Genomic DNA, 20,650 nt, shown 5'->3' on the forward strand with positions numbered 1-20,650 from the left:
GTTGGTTTCTGCTAAGTGCCATACCTCTAATGATCTTAACATCATCCGGATGTATATATGCATTAAGCAAATTTACATTCCAAGACTTGTCGAGTGGATTAATGAGATCCTCCACCTTTAAAGAAGGATTTAAGAATTGAACAGAGTTTTTTTGTTGTGCTGATCTCGGGCGAGGAGCTGGGATCCAGGGATCGTTCCAAACAGAAATCGATTGCCCGGTTCCAACTCTTTTGATTAGCCCTTTTTTAACCAGAGATCTAGCTGAACAGATACTTCTCCACCCATAAGAGGAAGAATAAGATCTGTGTTCATCCAATGGATGAGAGTTTCGGAAGTACCTTCCTTTAAACACCCTTGAAAATAAGCAGTCTGGCTTATCTATTAGTCTCCATAGTTGTTTTGCCAATAAAGCCGTATTGAAATTTTGTAGATCTCTAAAGCTCAAGCCACCTTCTTCTTTATGTGTGCACATTTTATCCCATGAAAACCAATGAATACCTTTTTTGTTACCACTGCCCCCCCACCAGAAATGTGCTGTGGTACTCGTTATTTTTCTCGTAACCCCCTTCGGAAGTCTGAAACATGACATAACATGTGTTTGCATAGCCGAGGAGACTGATTTAATTAAGACCTCTTTACCACCTCGTGTGAGAAACCGAACAGTCCAGCTATTAACCTTCTTATTTACATTCTCATTTAAAAAACCAAAGATCTGTATTTTTGATCCTCCGAGACTCTCGGGAATGCCCAGATAATTCCCCATACCACCTAAAGTGGTAATACCTAATAAGCCATGAATAACCACTCTATCCTCTTCTGGAACCTTATGGCCAAACTGGATCGATGATTTCAAAAAATTAATTTGTTGCCCTGATGCTCTCTCATAATCTTTAAGTAACTTAAGAATTATTCCGCACTCCTGCGCCGTCGCCTTACAAAAGAAAAGGCTGTCGTCCGCAAAAAGCAAATGAGAAATTGCCGGGCTAGCCCGGGCTACTTTTAAACCCGTTAACCGCTTCCCCCTCTCCTCCTTTTTTATGTTTGCAATAAGCGCTTCAGTACATAAAATAAATAAGTACGGTGATAAAGGATCCCCTTGTCGTAACCCTCGTTCTGGGATTATATGCCCTTTAGGCTGTCCATTTAGTAAGACCTTGTAACTAACTGAAGAAATACATTGCATCATCGGCGCAACCCAAACTTCCGAGAACCCCATTCTTAACAGAATCCGTTGGAGGAAGCTCCATTCAACTCGATCATACGCCTTACTCATATCCGTCTTAATTCCTAGGAATTTTCCCTGACATGACTTATTAGTTCGCAGCCCATGAAACATTTCCTGCGCAATGAGAATATTATCTGAAATTAACCTCCCAGAGACAAAAGCCGATTGTGTTTCCGAAATCAAATTTGGTAGTATTACTTTGAGCCGCTGGCATAACACCTTAGATATGATCTTATACCCTACGTTACACAAGCTGATGGGTCTAAGTTCTGTCATTCTATTCGGTCTCGCTGTCTTTGGAATTAGACAAATATTTGTCAAATTCAATCTGCCATCAAAAACCCCAGTTCGCAGAAATTCATTAACCATGTAAACCACATCATCTTTAATTACTGACCAGGATTGTTGATAGAACAATGCTGTCATTCCATCTGGTCCCGGAGCCTTCTCCGGATGCATCATAAAAAGTGCTGCCCGTACTTCTTCCTCAGTAGCCTTAGCTATTAGTCTATTATTCTGATCCTCCGTAACCGAAGCCGGTACTTCCTCCAAAAAACTCTCAATACCTGATGGAGAAGATGTGCGAAATAAATCATTGAAATAGTTTACAGCCACTCGCTCAATGTCTTCTTCCGAGTTTACCCACGTTCCATCCTCCTTATGTAAGCCAATTATCCTATTTTGGACTCGTCTTTGTTTTGTCAAAGCATGGTAAAACTCTGTATTCCTATCCCCGCATGTGCGCCATTTTACTCTACTTTTTTGTTCCCAATATTCCTCTTCGTCTCTATAAGCTTCTTTTAACTTCCGAGACACCTCCAATACCTCTTCATTTGTCTTTGTGAAATCATTTTGAATATCTTCAAGTGCCTTCTGGAGAGTATTTATTTTCTCCTTCCCATATGGAGGATTGTTCTTTCGCCATACTGAAATCTCATGTCTACACCAGCGTACTCTATCCACTATTCCGACCTTATCATTTACCCTTTTCGATTGCCAGCCCCGCGATATTGATTCCATAAGCCCATCCTCTCCTATCCATCTCTTGTCAAACCGAAACGAACCTCGAAACTTGAGGACTTTATCCTCAATCGAAGCCACAATCGGTCTATGGTCTGATCCAACCATGCCCAGATACTCTACTTGGGAATATGGGAACATATTATGCCAGTCATTGTTTCCAAGAGCTCGATCCAACCGGCACTTAACATTATGCCCCTTCCTCCTTCCACTCCATGATAAAGTATTCCCAAGACTTGGGAATTCCATTAAACCACAGTTATCTATCATGTTATTGAAATCCAAAAACGTATCTGCGTGTCGTAGAGTCCCTCCTTCCTTCTCATGATTACCTCTGATCTCATTGAGATCTCCAATAATAAACCAAGGGTCAATTCTTGAAATACCAATCCTCGTCAATCTTTCCCAGACTGGTTGCCTTATATTCTGATTGGGCTCCCCATAAACAAAGGATAAGAAGATTCTCTTCCCTTTGTGTTCCGTTTCTACATCAATGATCCGGTTACTAGATGATATAATATTTACCTTATAACTAGAGTCATAAAATAATGCTAACCCACCACTCCTGCCTTGAGGATCCACCGTATGAAGATGAGTAAAACCAAAATGAAACTGAAAAGATTGGACAAAATCAAAATTTTGTTTTGTTTCCGACAAAAACATAAACACTGGTTTATGTTTATAATATATTTCCCGCAAATAACTAATAGTCCATTTGCTCCCTAGACCTTGACAATTCCAACTTAATATCTTCATGAATTATAAACCTATCAATCTCCTACAAAGGAGAGACACTCCACTGCAACTATATGTCCTCCATACCGAAACAGCCATAGCAACACTTGTTTTGCCAAAGAGGCTTCATCACATACTCGGAACCATAATGCTGATCTCACCATCATATGTAGTACGGATGGTCTTTGTGGGCCATGAAGAACATCCCAAAAACATAAAGAAAAAAGCCCAATAACTTTCCCTACATCTCTGCAAAAACTAAAGTCCAGTCCGCGAATCCTTATAATTGAGCCAGAATATAAACCTTTAAAACCAACTACTTGGCAATTATATCGCACCAAACGAGTATAACCAGTGGAGATATCCCACTTCTGGTACCTGTTACTTCTGGCTACCATCACCAAAAGATTAACATTAACTTTTGTCAAGCGCCAAATATCTCGGTTCAGTTCCTGTATTAAGAATGCTAACCATATAAAATAAGCAACAGGTTGTCCAATTTCACCCATGTTACTACCGTGTATCCTCAATGTGAAGGCAAAAATATTATTTCCAACTTCTCTCATCCCCCAATCATTCCAAATAGGATTCTGAAACTGGATTAATGAGGCCAGCCAGGATACCAAATTTAAGAAAACCATCGTAGCACCATTACTATACTGTTCTAGCTCCATCACCCAAACATGAATCAGTTCTCGTGTCTCCCCCTTATCCATATAGAAACCATATAAAACTCTCAGAATAAAAAGTTCCCAACGCATACAAACAACGCATAGAAGGCCAAGTAGTTTCGCAGAGAAATATTTAACACTAATACACTGAGCCATAGATATCAATACCCAATAATTCCTGTTAACACCTTTATCACACCGATACCAAAATAAAGTTTTATTAAATTCCTGTGACCACTCAATAGTGAACAAAAGAATGACAGATCCCTGCCTCATCCAAACATTACCAGAAAGAAAATTAAAAGAGCAAGTACTGCCCTCAACACCAGACTTAAAGCTAATAGATTTCATATGGGAATCCAACATTATTGAAACAATTTAAAAAACAGCAACTAGTAAGGCAACCACCTTACGCAGCCGTATGCTTCGGCTTTATGGGAGCCTTCTTTGTTTTCTCTCCCTGCTTTGCTGCTGCCAGAGCCAAGAGCTTCTTGCGAGGTGAGACAAATCCTGGTACTCCACGTTTCTTGGACGGTCCTCCTGGCGCAGATGCTTCAGGTTTGCTTCCTTTCTTCTTCATTGCCTTATCCTCAGTCACGTTCCCCTCCATCTGCTCTTCCATTTCTATCTGGCCAGGAACCTGATCAGTTTGTTTAACCTCTTCTTGGTTCTCAACTGTCGCCTCCTCCTCCTCCTCAGCGAAATCCATAATTTCTCCTTGTTCCCAATCCTCTAATTCCTCACCATCCTCCAGCAATAACTCCGTATCTGACAGAATCACACCTTCCACCATCAAATTTGCCTCATCCAGAGCCTGCGAGTGTAACATCTGTTCATCCACTTCCTTTGCCTCCGCATCAATCTCCCCTGGTTCCTTCAGTACCGTTGCCTCCTCCACAACCTTCTCAACCTGCTCCAGAAGCACCATCGAGGCAACTGGTTCCGTAGTCTCAGTAAACAGAGCCTTACGTGCTTTAGAGCCAGAACCCAACTCGTTCTACCACTGGAGGATCCCCCATCTCTGAGCCCTGTCTCACCCCTTTAAAGGCGTCAAGCATTAGCTTCGTTGGATTCGTTGATTCACCTTAATGCTTGTTCTGTGTACTAGCAAGTCTCTTCCCAATATCTTTTTTTTTCAACTATTATTTTACCCCAACGACCTGAATTTCGTGTTTTTGGGGGTAACTAATAAAGACATGTTGCTTATTTTTCCACTATTCCTTCTGAGAAAATTCCAAGCACCTGACTTTGAAGTCGCATTCACAAATTATATCTTCCTCTTCCCCATTTTACCTCAACACAATGATTAATGTGTTTATATAACAGAACCAGTGTCCTATAATATTATATGGATACACTTTTTTTTCTTTTGATCAACATATGGATACACTTTGTAATAACTTCTAGTGTTGTCTTAGTTGATGAACTCACAGACTCTCTGTAGCCAATCGTGTAACTGAACACATAACAAAAAAATAAGTTTAATAACATAGATAGTCAAATGGTTTTATAATTCTGGTCAACATACACAACCAAATTATAGAAATGGAAATGTTAAGAATACTCCAGCCACCTCTTCTTTAGCGACAATAACTAGTTGCAGTTAAACACCTATGATCATTATCCTTAATAGTAGATTTCATTTAAAAAAAATTCTCATTCTGCAACACCTTTACTTACCTACCCAGCTTTTTTTTTGTCACTGAATTCATTAAAAAAAGAGGTTGAGGCCCAAAACAATGGTCCAACCCGTGAGTTTAATACAAAGAGAGATAGGACTGAAGAGCCCGTTTAGTGATATGGTCTGCAACAGAATTTTCAGCCCTAGGGCAATGAGAGATAACAAATTGTGCAAAACCAGAGGAGATCGGGCGAATATCAGAGGTGATACCGATGATTTCTTTTGAGAGATAATACCTACCCAGCTAACCTCTCACATATCAATTAGCCAGTTACCATAATTCTTAGGAAAGATATCAGTATTGTTTTACAAGTGTTTTTCCATCTTTTTCGCTTTTAGGTTAACCAAGAAGTTCCCAGCCATAACCTCTTCGTCCCCTCATACTGGAGGCAAGTAGTTCCCTTCCAAGCAGCGAACCTGAGAACTGAATGCACACTCCATTTTTTCGTTTCAACCTTCCTTAGTTGATTTTAACACATTCTTACGTAGTCACGTAGCTTACGAGGGAGATTAAAAGAGAAGGTGTGACAAGGTTAAAAAAAACCGTAACTGGTTTGAATCTTCTTTCGTCGCAGAAAACTTGAGGTCAAGTTAAAATTTAGTACTTATCGAAGGTGTATCTTTTATGTATTTATTGCATTGTCTTCCTCTACATCAGTCCGTTTCCCTAATAATGAAAAGTTTGCCTTATTCAACACTCCATTACAGTATTTGCCTCTACATCAGTCAGTTTCGCTGGTTAACTTCTGTAGATTTGAGATTCTTTTCTGAGGAAATTGCCAAGCACCTGACTTTGAAGTAAGTCATTGTACAGATCAGAAAGTAAAAAAAAAATATAAAACAACCTTATTATATAAGGAAGAATCCAACTTCCTATATATAGTCCATTTCTTATTTCCATATAAAACAATCAATAAAAAAACTTGCTTAAATCACTATTCTTTTTTTTTGGTGAAAAATCAAATCACTATTCTTTTTTCATCGTTTACTAATATATTCAAAGTCTTTGGCTTTAGCCACTTTAGAGCATGTGCCTTAAGGATTTGTGGCAGAAGTTCACACGCAATCCAAAAAAAATTATTATAATATTGAATAGTCTTAAATTCGTTTCGCAGAGCATTGTCTGGATGAATTTGGTTCGTTACTGTTTCACAGGTTCTACGCGATGGTTGGCTTTTTTCAAATCAAACAAAAAAAAAAAAATTAAAAAACAAATAGAGTTGTAAACCCCACCACCAGTTCACTGATAGGCATGCGCTAACAAAGTCCAAAGAAACTACGATTTGTGTAGATAATAAAAACTCCAGAAAAAAACTTCAATATTATTTTTATAGATATTTAAAACAATACGAACTTTTTTATGAAATCTTTTGAAAAGTCGTATTTTTTTATTTCTTAACTGGAAATTAAAAAAAAATCACGTTTTAATATTGAACTGAGTCAGTAGTTTTTACGAGTTTGACTAGTTTAACTCAAATCTAGCAACCGAGAATCAGTAGAAGAGCGAGTCACCCAACCGGCAAGTCAGTTTTTCAAAACCTGACTGAAACACAGGATCTTCACCATTTTCCTTCTCACGAAACTAAGACATTCACTAAATACTTCTTTCTTCACCATTTCCTATTAACACCTCAACACAATGATCATTCTGTTTCTATCCCTTACAAATTCTATTTTATATAGAATCATATGGTTGCTCTTTGTGATACCATATTGTGTTTTATCAGCTGATGAGCTTCACAGAAGCTGCAGCCAATCATTTAGCTGTGGCGATCAGACAGATCTATTTTACCCTTTCTGGATACCTGGCAGAGTCGAATGCGGCCACCCCGACTTCCAGCTCCAATGCAGTGAAAGGTTTGCAGAGGTTAGCATCTCCTCCGTGAAGTTCAGAATCTTAGAGGCAAACTCTACCTCTCGTGTCATAAGACTTGCCAGGTCAGATTACATCGGCGGTTTCTGTCCCCAACACTCAGTAAATGCGCAGTTCAACGAAAACGTCCTTCATTTCGTCCCTGGCACCCATAACCTGACAATTTATTATGGATGCTCACCAAACTTCCCACGGAGTTCTCCTCCTTTCGTTGGAGAACTTGATTGTGGTGGTGGTGGTGGTGATGAGAAAAGTTACTTTGTGACGACAAACCTCTCGTCTCCTTTACTTGGCGAGTTTTCAAACGACTTGAGCGGAAAATGCAAAAGAAACGTCAGTATTCCTGCATCTGGACCGGCGTTGAACACACTGCAGAAAAATACAAGTCAAGATAATCTGAACAAGACTCTTCAAGAGGGTTTCAACGTTGGACTTAACCTAGAATGTTTGATGTGCATAGCCTCTGGCGGTGCTTGTGGATACAACCGGATCTCAAATGAATTTATCTGTCACTGCACACATAAGACGTTTAGCCGTACCTGCAGAAAGAAAGGTAAAAGATATGTATCTCCTACATGAACTCATTTCCTTAATATTCTCCCATTGACCCAACATTTTGATATTGGACCTTCCCTACAATATTCTTACATCAATTCCGTTACAAAGAAAGAGCTGATCTACGTTTTTTTATTAGTTTCTGGTAAGGAACAATGTTCTCTCTTCAGTTTGAACTAATCTTTTTCCTGGCGTCCTTCTGTTGATGCAGGCTTCCCTGCTGCCGCAAAAGCAGGTTCTTACCCTTTTTCTTGGTCTTTTTAGGGCAGTTGATTTTTATCACACAAACAACATAGACTTTGCAATGAAAGTTGTTGTTTTTTTTTTTTTTGGTCTTAGGAATTGAAATTGCTTTCGGATTGGCGCTGTTAGTTCTTTTAGCAGGGTGTCTTTGTTCCATCAGGTGCAGAAAGAAGGCACATGAAGCTCAATACACAAGCAAAGACTTCCCAGTAACAGAGTAAACTTCTTATGAAAACCTTAGCTTCTTTTTTCTTTTATTTTTTTTCGGTTAATCAAGAGTACACTTTTGGTTGGTTGTCTTATCAGCCAGCAAAGGAAGTCAGCATCACATGCTCCTAGAAAACTTAATATAAAGGCCCTTATTCCAGTGAAACACTATAGCTACGTGCAAGTAAAGAGGATTACAAAGTCATTTGCTCAAGAGGTTGGGAAAGGCGGATTTGGAACTGTCTATAGAGGAACCCTCTGTGATGGCCGCAAGGTTGCTGTGAAGGTCTTGAAGAACACCAAGGGTAATGGTGAAGACTTCCTCAGCGAAGTTGCAAGCATGAGCGAAACTTCTCACGTCAACATCGTTACCTTGCTAGGATTCTGTGCCGAGGGTAACAAAAGAGCAATTATTTGTGAATTCTTGGAAAATGGAGCTCTCGATAAATTCATCGCAAGCAATAGGTCAACAAATATGGAATGGACGAAACTATACGAGATCGCATTAGGGGTTGCTCGTGGGCTAGAGTACTTGCACCACGGATGCAGAACAAGGATTGTACATTTCGACATAAAACCGCAGAATGTACTCTTAGATGACAATCTCTGCCCCAAAGTTTCAGACTTTGGCCTTGCTAAGCTCTGCGAGAGGAAAGAAAGCATCTTGTCGCTACTGGGCATGAGGGGCACGATAGGATACATTGCACCCGAAGTGTTTTCAAGAGTGTATGGTAGAGTCTCCCACAAGTCAGATGTGTATAGCTTTGGAATGTTGGTTCTTGAGATGATAGGAGCGAGGACCAAAACATCAACTGAAGACACCGTAAGTTCAGTGTACTTTCCGGAATGGATCTATAAGGATCTTGAGAAGGAAGATAATGTAAGGAGGCTTAACGGGAATGGTATCATTTGTGAAGAAGAGGAGATAGCAAAGAAGATGACACTGGTGGGTTTGTGGTGTATTCAGTCTTCCCCTTCAGATCGCCCACCCATGAACAGAGTGGTAGAGATGATGGAAGGGAACCTGGATGCTCTGGAATTCCCTCCGACACCTGTTTTTCATATTCCCCCAGCACCTCTTCAGGAATCTTCTACGTTTTCAGAGAGTGATTCGGTTTACACAAACATATGTTCCATGAATGTCGTCGCATAAACAAAGAAAACTCCTTAGAACCTATTAAAATCACATAATATGTATATAATATACTTGTTGAACAAAAAAAAAAATGTATATAATATACTTAAATTCATGAAATTCAGTAATAATGTCTGCTGGGATTTATCATGCTAATTACTTTCTAATGAAATCTGGATAGAGTTCAAGGTCACAGTGTCCACCTCCAATTTTATCCACATTCTCTGCTGAGTTCCCAGACCCATCTTCCAAGAGAATAATCAACTACTTCATCTGCATTTCCCTAAAAGGACCAACAAGATAATTCAGCGGCTTGCATTCAGGATATTCCAAAGTAAACTGCATAACTACCTCTCTAGAGTGTTTCAAAAAAAAAAAAAACTACCTCTCTAGAACCTTTCTTTTGTGAGGAGAGCATTGACACAAAAGCAAAACAAGGCAAGTCATGCATAAAGAAATGTTGGTGTCACTTATTCTAAAAATAAAACACGGAATATTTGAACAGGTGAGCCAGCAGCTATAAAATTGTAACCAGAAGGAAAACTTTGATGTCCACTAAAACACCTTGTATATATGTCAAACCAATATGTACATTTCACCGGATACAAAACCCTCGTCTCACACAGAATAGGACACTGTAAGACCACGCCTCTCAAACCGTGGGTCCGTCCACTACCGACACACTGACCATATATAATATCAGTTGATCGTCTTTTACTTTTCCTCGAGGCATTTATACGATGCTTCTATATCAGCGTATGGTATTACACTGGCTTTGTAATTCAATCTAACGTATATAAATATTAAAATAAATAATCCGTGTGAAAAAAATATTAAGTTAGTATGAAAATAACAAAAAGGATGAATTACATATTTAGAAAAAAGAATCGACTGACGATTACTGTAACCACGGTGGCAGACTCAAGTGACATTTGAACCCATCTTCTCACTTTTCTTACGTGCCGTCGCTTTTGAAATGAGTACAGAGAAATATTTGCATTCGCCTATGAAATGAGTTTTCCATCAATACCAAATCACATTCATTATCAAACTGAGCTTCCACTGAATCAGAACTCAGACCACCATTCTTACTTCACATAAACTTCATGCTTCCAGCCAAATAGTATGTTAGCCATCCAAATCAAAACTCGACCACGACAGATTTTCCAGAGACTAGCACTTCTCCATCATCACACGGTTCGCTATGAGAGAAACTCCTACATCAATCAATTGGACACAGGTTCCTTTCAGCTTAAATGCAAGTCGGTTTGGTCACAAAAATCAAAGACCAGACGCCAAACAATGTATTAAAGAGGACAACTATTGTCCAAGTCATCTGGATCATAGTAATCAACATCCATGAACAGAGAAGCCATCTCTTGGACCTTCTCGTGTATCTTTCGAGAGAGTCTATGAGACGTGTCGTTCCTCATGAACTTATGAACTTGACCTTGCAATTCGATCTGGCTAAAACCCGGATCTTTTTTAACTCCTGCGTTCTCCATTCTCCTCCTAAACTTCGAGGCAGCATCCAACATTCCACAGCTCGCGTATCCATTGGCAACCACCACGTAATTCCCCCCGTTCGTCGGATCCAACTCGAAATATCTAGTAGCTGCGAGCTCTAGCAGCTCCACGTTCCCATGATTCCTGCACGCTCCAAGCAAAGAACCCCAAACCGGAGCATGTTTCTTGCACGGTGACTTCAATACAAACTCGTACGCCTCTCGTAACCTACCGGCACGCCCTAAGATATCTACCATAGCTGCATAGTGCTGTCCCTCGGGTCTAATCCCGTAATCCCTCTTCATAGACTCAAAATGCTCCCTACCTTCCTCAACCAAACCTCCATGGCTACACGCAGTGAGAACAACCAGAAAAGTAACGGAGTTGGGTCTGCACCCCTCTTCCTTCATCTTCTCAAAGCACCTCAACACCTCCGAGACTCGTCCGTGATACCCGTAACCAGACATCAACGAGGTCCACGTCACCACGTTCCTATCGAGAAACTGATCAAACGCTCTGCCCCCATCAGAGACACTGCTGCACTTGAAGTACATATCGACAAGAGCACCATTGACTCTAATATTCGACTTGTGACGAGTCTTTACCACCACAGCATGAGCTCTCATCCCGTGTTCAAGCGACGCTAACGCAGAACACGCTCTAAACACGGAGGAGAAAGTATACTGATCAGGAACCACACCACAGTATCTCATCTCGTAATACAATAAAAGCCCTTCTTGCTCGAGACCCTTTTTAACGCACCCCGAGATCATCGCGTTCCTAGAGACCAAACTCTTCGACTTTCCCAAACCGCGAAAGAGAATCCAACCCGTTCGAAGATCCCCTGACAAGGCGTAAAGTATCAACAGCTTGACTTTCAAAAACTTATTCGGAGCAAACCCCGCGACGACCATGTGAGCGTGTAGTCGTTTCCCTTTGGTGTATTCACGCCTATCTATGCATTCCTGTAAGATGAGAGAGTAAGTGTCGGACTCGAGGTGTGACCCGCTGCTGCTGCTGCGGCGACATAACAGTCCAACGGCTTCTTTCAATCTCCCGGTGATGCAGAGTCCTCGTAACGTCTTGTTGTCAGGCTGGTGTTTCTTTCTATGATGTTGTTCTACCTGAAAGCTAGAAACTTGTTAAATTATTAGTGAAAGCTTCAGACTTTCATAGGATCAATCATTGGGGGGGTTTTGTGATGAGAGAAACCTGTGAATTTTATTCTCAGCGAGCATCCGGCGTAGTAAAGCCGTGGCTTTGGCGGGAAACTTAGGACCAGACACCTCGCTGGAATCGGAATCAGAATCAGACTCCACCGGATTTAACTGTTGAGCTGAAACCATCGTGATTGAGTAGGAGGAAGAGAAGCAAGACTTGGACTTTTGATAGAGAGAAGACGATATTAACCTTCTCTGTTTTGAAACCAACATTCCCGAGAGGAGGAGATGACTGATGAGGATAACTCACTTGAGCCGCTCTGGTCCAGTGACGATAGTGAACAGACCCCTGTCGTACTCGATCTCCCCAATCCCCCGACAAAGAAGAAGAAGAGGGAGGGCTTCACCAATGAGACTGAATGATCGGATCGATCGTCTCCGGGAGAACAAATTGCAATTCCTTACATTTCTCGATTTTAGTTAACTCGATTAGTATATTACTATAGAAAGAGAGTACTGAAAGGGTTTATCACAAGTCAAGATGGCCGAGTTGGTCTAAGGCGCCCGCTTCAGGTGCGGGTCCGAAAGGGCGTGGGTTCAAATCCCACTCTTGACAAAAATATTTTTTAGTTTTTCTTTTTTTCCTCATGATCCTCCTCACTTTCTATTTTATAGCGAAGTAAAAAAAAAAAAAACTGGTATATTTCAATAGGAGAGGAGATAGACCTATAAGAAGAGGCATGCATAACGTCGAAACTTAATAAACTGATCATTTTGTATTTCCTTCCCACTCTTGACATAATGGCCAAGAAAACAAAGCAAAGGACATGAAGTAGAATGAGAAACATATTAAGATGGAACGGAGAGTAAACACACATAACTTGTTACTAACCCAAATATACTAGACTGCGTATATTAACACTCAAGTTTGTGAGACAAGTCTGTTCTCGTTTAAACCACATATAGAAGACAAAAGTAAAAAAGAGAGGATGATAAAACAGGACAAAAGAGAGACGAGTATAACTATTTCTATATTATACATATATTATGAATTTCCTTGTGCCAAGACTTATTTTTGCAACTCGAAAATTTTAGATGACATGTTGTTCTTATACCAATAATAGCCACCTCCAACCATTGCGGTTTAGCACCATACAACTTTAGGAGAAAGAGTTGCTTAACTACCTGATGGATAAGAAGAAAACACAACCACTAAACATTAACGTTTTTCTGTGAATTGTTCTTATCCCATATATTTACCTAAAGTTAATCCTTAATTTGTGGATATTAGACCACTTGTTTCGCCTTCAACTTGTCACTGTTACAACGTTATCTTTCCACTTCTAAATTTAGCATTTCAACCTGACTGTCTCCTTTATAAAACCATAACACTTGAGTAACTTATTATTGTTTTTCGTAACTGTTAGCTGAAAACACTAACATCTTTCGAAAGATTGCTATATAATACAAAACAAAAAACAAAAATCGATAGGATTTCTTTACATAGAAAATCGATAAGAGTTTTGAAAAACATCCAGAATGTTTTCTATGTAAACTATCAACTAAAGCGCTAGACATCTTTCGAAAGATTGGAAAAGAAAATCAAAAGAAGTTTTGGAAGATCAGATTCGCATTGTTTATTAACCAGGTAATTTTTTCTCTGCTTTGTAAAATCTAGCTGATGTAATTTGGAGAAAAAAAACATAACTTCTGTCAAGTTATGTGTTTGATGAATTTTTTTTTTGTTTATTCAGTTCACTTTCATTTAAATGAGCTTAGGTCCGAGGATATTCATTGAACTCGGTTTCTTAAACATTAGTATTACTGTATTAGTAAAACCTCTTGCCAAAATAATTAGTAACTAGACTCTGATCTATGCAACCACGCAGATAAAACAACTATCTGTTTAACCACCGGTTGATCTAGTAGATAACTTCTGCTTTTTTTTCTTTAGATTTTTATAATTATATTATTTAATTTCTGATCCGCAAGTTAAGGGAAAAATCAATTTAGAAACAAATTAGTTGATTTTTTTTTGGCAAACAAATTAGTTGATTTAGAAATAGGTAATGTTACAGTTGTTTTGATATTCTAGTTTCTATATATATCTTATTAATATAATAAATATTCTTTGTTGATTATGTATGTAGGGAGTAAAATGATATTCTGGTTTGAATTTGGCATTTATTGATTTTGTTTATTTAAAAAAGCTAAAAATATCATTGTTGTCTTTTTAGGTAAAATTAGATTAAGGAAAATGTACTAATAAATATAAAAAGAAAACAATACTAAAATATTGGTATATTTTTATTTCAGTGGCATATATATGTAAATAACTTGAAAAACTAAGGGGTAATTTACTTTGGTACTTCTTTTTTTAGTAATTAATATAGATGTATTTACATTTTTATATAAAATATAAATTCCACATATCTCTTATACCTTCTCTTTTTATTTTTATTTTCATATTTCCTATTTAATTTATTATTTTAGCAATGAAAATCTTATTTATATGCTATTGTAAGGATATTTTTAGACCCTTTGGATTAGGTAATCTCTTTAAAGAGATAATCAAATGAGATTAGGGAAATAAGATCACAAAATTATCCACCTAAATATAAATTGAGCTATTAATATTAACTATTGAGAAGTACTACTATTGATTATGTGTGAGGTCAACAATTTTAACTATCTAACTAGAACTTGACATGTACGACCGCACAAATGTTTAGTTAAAGATTTATGTATATTTTATATTTCGTTATTGTATTGTGTTATTTTTTTTAATTAGATATGTGTTATATTAATATACTTTGTTGGATCAAATTTATATTGACATTTATCTCATATTTAATTATATGATTAAAATGTATTATTAATATATTATGCGTTTTTAGATCAAACTAAAGGTAAGTTACAAATATTCTAAGAACTCAATTGGACTGGACAAAAAATTTGACTCACTTATTTTAACAAAAATTATGGGAGTAAAATTAATTTTGTACTCAAAATATAAAGCTGATATTGCTGAAATATTTTTTTTATAAAAACAATTGATGATAATATTCCAAATTTTTTATAATAAAGATGGTTAAAACACAAATGAATCATGTATAATATATATGCAAAATATTTTATTGGTAAGTTATAGTAATAAGCATTAATCAAAATATTTTATTGGTAAGTTATAGTAATAAGCATTAATTTTGTTTTCAATCTATAAATTATTATTGTATTAGTATTATTAAGATTTTGTAAAGACCTATTTTAAGATACATTAGTCAAAGAAGATTAGGTTATCTGGGTCCCATTACTATAGTTTTACAGCTAGCAAAATCTTATCCAATTCATCTCATCTTCTATCCTTTCAGACTTTCAGTCACATTCACTGTGTATTTTCAGATACCATCCGTGTGCAATTAAACAATTTAACACCGTAACATTTTTGAATAATTTATCCTGGTGAGACTCGAAATCTTATTCAAACGTCAAATATTGACTTTTGTTTCTTAACTTGTTTGTTTTATTTTGGTCCTGATATATAACAGTGTTAGAATGGAATAGAATCTCAAAAGCTTTAAATGCCGGAAGACTCGAGAATATCGTTTCTCGATATTCGTCTATATCTCTTTTTGATATTTTAACATCTGCGTAATGTCATTAACAGGGCATAGTGTGTGTGTGAGAAAGAATCTCATTCTCTGGAGGAGAGAAAAAGATGGTGGAAGGAGGGATAGCGAAAGCCGACAAAACAGAGTTCACAGAGTGTTGGAGGACGACATGGAAGACCCCTTACATCATGCGCCTCGCTCTCTCCGCCGGTATCGGAGGTCTCCTCTTCGGCTACGACACCGGTGTCATCTCCGGCGCTCTCCTCTTCATCAAAGAAGACTTCGACGAGGTCGACAAGAAAACGTGGCTCCAGTCGACGATCGTCAGCATGGCGGTGGCCGGAGCCATCGTCGGAGCGGCTGTGGGAGGCTGGATCAACGATAGGTTCGGGAGGAGGATGTCGATCCTCATCGCCGACGTGCTTTTCTTCATCGGAGCCGTCGTCATGGCGTTTGCTCCGGCTCCTTGGGTTATCATCGTGGGGAGGATCTTCGTCGGGTTCGGCGTTGGTATGGCTTCGATGACGTCGCCGCTTTACATATCGGAAGCTTCTCCGGCGAGGATCAGAGGTGCACTTGTTAGCACCAACGGTCTTTTGATCACTGGAGGACAGTTCTTCTCTTACCTCATCAATCTCGCCTTTGTCCATGTAAGTGAATGTAAAGCTTCGAACTTTGTGTAGTGAAGTCTCTGATTTTGATTAAAAAATGTATGCTTTTTAACAGACTCCGGGGACGTGGAGGTGGATGTTGGGAGTTGCGGGAGTTCCGGCGATAGTTCAGTTCGTGTTGATGTGGTCCTTGCCGGAATCTCCACGGTGGTTGTACAGAAAAGACAGGATCGCGGAATCGAGAGCGATCTTGGAAAAGATCTACCCGGAGGACGAAGTGGAGGCGGAGATGGAAGCGTTGAAAGAGTCTGTGGAGATGGAGAAAGCCGACGAGGCGGTCATCGGAGATAGTTTTGGCGCGAAACTCAGAGGCGCGTTTGCGAACCCCGTCGTCCGGCGTGGACTCGCGGCTGGTGTTACTGTCCAGGTGGCGCAGCAGTTTGTCGGGATCAACACTGTGATGTACTACAGTCCTTCCATCGTGCAGTTCGCTGGCTACGCTTCCAACAGCACGGCGATGGCTCTGTCTTTGATAACTTCCGGTCTGAACGCGATCGGTTCGATCGTGAGCATGATGTTTGTGGATCGGTACGGTAGAAGGAAGCTGATGATCATCTCTATGTTTGGGATCATAACTTGTCTTATCATCTTAGCGACGGTCTTCTCGCAAGCGGCAATTCACGCCCCTAAGATCGATGCGGTGGAGTCGACCACGTTTGCTCCGAACGCTACTTGTCCAGCGTTTGCTCCCCTCGCGGTCCCAAACGCTCCTCCCTCGAGGTGGAACTGCATGAAGTGTCTAAAGTCCGAATGTGGGTTCTGCGCTAGCGGCGTGCAGCCGTACGCGCCGGGAGCTTGCGTGGTGTTATCAGACGACATGAAGGCCACGTGTCACTCGAGGGGAAGAACGTACTTCAAAGATGGATGTCCGAGCAAGTTTGGGTTCTTGGCTATAGTGTTTTTGGGGCTTTACATTATAGTGTACGCGCCGGGTATGGGTACTGTCCCGTGGATTGTTAACTCTGAGATCTATCCGCTTAGATACAGAGGTCTCGGAGGAGGCATAGCTGCTGTCTCGAACTGGGTCTCTAATCTCATTGTGAGTGAGAGCTTTCTCTCGCTCACACATGCTCTTGGCTCCTCTGGGACTTTCCTTCTCTTTGCCGGTTTCTCTACGGTTGGTCTCTTCTTTATTTGGTTGCTTGTGCCTGAGACCAAAGGACTTCAGTTTGAGGAGGTCGAGAAGTTGCTTGAGGTCGGCTTCAAGCCTAGTCTCTTACGGCGGAAGAACAAAGGCAAAGACGTTGATACAGCTTAAGATGGAAGTTTGTATTTCTCTATTTTTCTTATTATTGTTTCAACCAATTCCAGTTTCTAGATTGTATGAAACTGAAAGAGTATCAAGAACTCTTTAAAAAACCTCAAAACCAAACTTGTCTATGATTTGACAACTATCCCAAAAAGGTTTTGTAAAAGCTTATGCCAATGAATAAGGTGGACAGCTTTGTGAACCGAAAGCATCAAACTTGATAAGTGAAAATGTTATTCTTTTGAGACAGGCAGAACTATCAGTGTCTGTGTAGTGGGCCAAACTACTGTTTCAACGATAACCATTTACTTATTATAGGACAAGACATGACAGCGGAGCTAGCACAAAAATCTTCCTACCAGATCCACCGTTTGTCCACATACACAGACACGGATCCACAGACAACACTCAAAGATCCAAACAAAATAATTGATTCAGATAAGAGATTAAATAATTGATCAAGACATATTTGATTATAATTGCTATGCTCTCTTAAACATGCATTTGCGCCGACGCTACAATCTTTTTGCCTTAAAAATCAGCAAATTCAACCACCCCTCACACACCAACAAAGACCTGAATGCTAGATTTGTAATCCAAATAGCACTCACATACATAAAACTAAGCTTAACAGCAAATACAAGAAAGATCAGAAGTAGTCAAAGTTTCTGGGACTCGTTTTGATCTCCTTTTACAGTCTACACAAAGATAGCTATACAAAACCACCAAACATACACTCAGTATATACAATACTAGACTGATGAAAAAACGTCCATAATGGTTTCATTCTAGGGAACCATTTCAAGGGCTTGATGATGAACTTCCCTCCTTCCTTGGCTCCCTAAGATAACCCAGTAGTCTTTCTGCCTGCACAATACAAAACAATGTAGACCAATCATCAGCCTCAAGCTTTTCATACACCAAATGGATTCACTAGTAAAACCAGATCTGTTAAGAGTTCTCGTGAGAAACAAGAGGAACATGAACTACTTAAAAGCTAAAACTTTAATCCATAACACAAGACTCATGGTTAGTAGCTAAGTCAAATCTGTTATTAAAGTTCCTACCTTGCGTTTAGCTCTAACGCTGACGGCGCCGCTCTGAGAGAGACCCACGAGAGGAGGAATCGCACCTTCCCTCACAAGCAACCCACGGTTCCTGACATTATCAGCACAAAGCTGCAACAGCGTCAAGACCGCAAACTCTTTCCCTTTCACAGACCCATCCTCGATAGCCTCCACTAGCGCCGCGATCCCTCCTTCCTCCACGATAGCCTCCCTGCCTTCCTCCATCGCCGCCAGGCTGCTCAGAACCACCATCGCCTTCTCCGCCATCCCAGTCCCTTCCTCCGCCACAAGATCCACCAGCGGCTTCACCGCTCCGGCGGTAACCGCTCTCTCCTTGTTCTGCTGAAGCGTGCAGAGCTTGTAAAGCGTCGTGAGCGCGTCCTTCTTCCCCCTGCAAGACCCGTTCAGCAGCAGAGAAACAAGCGGCGGGATCGCGCCGCAAGCTCCGATCGAGTTCTTGTTCTCCTCCACTAGCGCGAGGCTGAGCAGCGCGCACGCCGCGTTCTGCTTCGAAGTCTCCGTCCCCGTCTTGAGAACCCACACGAGAGACTTGATAGCTCCTCCGGCGGCGATCACAGCTTTGTTCTGGTCGTGGAGAGAGAGATTCAACAGAGCCGTCACCGCGTGCTCCTGCGTCCACGGATCGTTGCAGCGGAGAAGCGGAATCAGCGCCTGAATGGCTCCGGATTCGCCGATCAACACTCGGTTATCAGCTCGGTTCTTCGCCAGGAGCCTCAGCTTCGCGGCGGCGGATCGTTTTATCGCCACGGAAGAGGAGCGAAGCCCGTCGATGCAGAGCTTCACCGTCGGCTGCAGATCTTCCGGGGAGATGCACTCGATGATCTCCGTGGAGAAGTTCTCCCTCTCGAGAAACCCTAGACACGGCTCCGGATCCTGAGCTTCTCCCTCTCCGACGTTCTCAGTTCTGTCGGTGCCCGGCGACGGCAAGCAGGCGAGGCGGTGCAGCTCGCCGGAGATGTCACTGCTGCAGGCGGAGAAATCGCTGAACGCCTGAGAGATGTCGAGAAAGGCTTCCTCTTTCGACGAGGAGGCGACCGAGTGGAGTGAGTTACTGTTCTTCAGAGCGAGCTCGCCGAGTCTCATGTCGATGACGGAGTCCGAGAGATACTCCGACGCGTACTCCGATTTATCGCCGACGGAGCTGACGAAGGAATAGGATTGGTCGCCGCTTTGGTAGAAGTTAGATCTCACCGTCCTCATCGACCGGCCGACTTGACGGTGTATCTTCGCCGCCGACGACGGGGAAGACGAGCCGTAGAAGTCGGTTGTTAACGGGAACCTGGTTGAATTTGAGTGAGGTAATGGATCCTCCACCGAAACCATCTTTTGTGAAAAGATCTGTTGTGCTGACAAGACTCGAGTTTCAGTTTATGTTCTTACTTTTTCAGAACATTCATGGTGATGTTAAAGAGGAGGCGTGAGGAAGAGAGGATGAGAAGGTTTTAAAAGCTGTTAAGTGTCTGGGTGACTCTTTACTCACGGGACTGTGACGAGTTTCCAGTATCACGGCGACACGTGGAGAGATCTGGAGTTGGGTCTGTTTTGGATCGACGATTAAGAAGGAGCGTTTGGTTGCATGTCTGTCTCACAGGCCATGTGGCTGTGACTATGAGGTGAACGAGGGATGTGGTTAAAAGTACATTGATGTCCCTGTAATCAGAGGACTCGACGCCCACAGCACACGTGGGGCCAGTTGGCTTTTTTGGTATTTTCAATACGATGCCGATGGGGTTGAGTTATGAACGGATGAGGATGAGACGTTTTTGACCGTCAGATCACATATCCAACGGTTAATAAAGCTTTGAATGAACAGCTTGTACACAGGTGTCTATCGAAACCGTCCACAATGCCTTGGTTTGATTTTCCACCATTGCAATTTATAATTGGTTGAAGTCGGTTTAGGTTTATAACTTCATTATTACTCAATATTGAAATGAGAAACGTCTCTAATTACTCCCAAAATGGTAGAGACTCCAAATAAATTATACTGTTTCGTTGACTGAAGTTTTTTTAAAAGTTA

The 20,650-nt window shown here is 40.7% G+C and overlaps 4 protein-coding genes and 1 non-coding gene across 7 annotated transcripts; 3 read left to right on the plus strand and 2 right to left on the minus strand.

Annotated features, from left to right (window-relative positions):
- Positions 1 to 6,767: 6,767 nt before the first annotated feature.
- LOC108817225 (LEAF RUST 10 DISEASE-RESISTANCE LOCUS RECEPTOR-LIKE PROTEIN KINASE-like 2.5) lies at positions 6,768 to 9,796 on the plus strand. The gene is made up of 4 exons (XM_018589872.2): positions 6,768 to 7,758; positions 7,972 to 7,995; positions 8,100 to 8,220; positions 8,310 to 9,796. Exons 1-4 carry the CDS (start codon positions 6,972 to 6,974, stop codon positions 9,361 to 9,363), a joined length of 1,986 nt encoding a protein of 661 aa, XP_018445374.2. The 5' UTR covers positions 6,768 to 6,971; the 3' UTR covers positions 9,364 to 9,796.
- Positions 9,797 to 10,119: 323 nt separating this feature from the next.
- On the minus strand, positions 10,120 to 12,489 carry LOC108839398 (pentatricopeptide repeat-containing protein At4g16470). Of its 2 annotated transcripts, XM_057003004.1 has the most exons (3): positions 12,262 to 12,489; positions 12,064 to 12,187; positions 10,120 to 11,982 (listed from the first exon to the last, which is right to left on the minus strand). In XM_057003004.1, the coding sequence occupies exons 2-3, from the start codon at positions 12,087 to 12,089 to the stop codon at positions 10,653 to 10,655; spliced, it is 1,356 nt and encodes a 451-aa protein (XP_056858984.1). In that variant the 5' UTR covers positions 12,090 to 12,187; positions 12,262 to 12,489; the 3' UTR covers positions 10,120 to 10,652. The 2 variants fall into 2 exon arrangements, with proteins under 2 accessions (XP_056858984.1, XP_056858983.1); XM_057003003.1 differs by having other exon boundaries at positions 12,064 to 12,489.
- Positions 12,490 to 12,546: 57 nt separating this feature from the next.
- On the plus strand, positions 12,547 to 12,627 carry TRNAL-CAG (transfer RNA leucine (anticodon CAG)). The gene has a single exon. It is a non-coding gene; the product is annotated as a tRNA-Leu (tRNA).
- An 805-nt stretch (positions 12,628 to 13,432) lies between these two features.
- LOC108842450 (inositol transporter 4) lies at positions 13,433 to 17,749 on the plus strand. Of its 2 annotated transcripts, none has more exons than XM_057003006.1 (3): positions 13,433 to 13,659; positions 15,702 to 16,272; positions 16,349 to 17,749. In XM_057003006.1, exons 2-3 carry the CDS (start codon positions 15,730 to 15,732, stop codon positions 17,549 to 17,551), a joined length of 1,746 nt encoding a protein of 581 aa, XP_056858986.1. In that variant the 5' UTR covers positions 13,433 to 13,659; positions 15,702 to 15,729; the 3' UTR covers positions 17,552 to 17,749. The 2 variants fall into 2 exon arrangements, with proteins under 2 accessions (XP_056858986.1, XP_056858985.1); XM_057003005.1 differs by having other exon boundaries at positions 13,434 to 13,659; positions 15,679 to 16,272.
- A 206-nt stretch (positions 17,750 to 17,955) lies between these two features.
- Positions 17,956 to 20,046, minus strand: LOC108842451 (U-box domain-containing protein 4). Its single transcript, XM_018615371.2, has 2 exons — positions 18,610 to 20,046; positions 17,956 to 18,409 (listed from the first exon to the last, which is right to left on the minus strand). Exons 1-2 carry the CDS (start codon positions 19,951 to 19,953, stop codon positions 18,344 to 18,346), a joined length of 1,410 nt encoding a protein of 469 aa, XP_018470873.1. The 5' UTR covers positions 19,954 to 20,046; the 3' UTR covers positions 17,956 to 18,343.
- Positions 20,047 to 20,650: the final 604 nt, after the last annotated feature.

Source organism: Raphanus sativus, chromosome 2 (assembly GCF_000801105.2).
Source record: "Raphanus sativus cultivar WK10039 chromosome 2, ASM80110v3, whole genome shotgun sequence".
NCBI classification, from domain to species: Eukaryota; Viridiplantae; Streptophyta; class Magnoliopsida; order Brassicales; family Brassicaceae; genus Raphanus; species Raphanus sativus.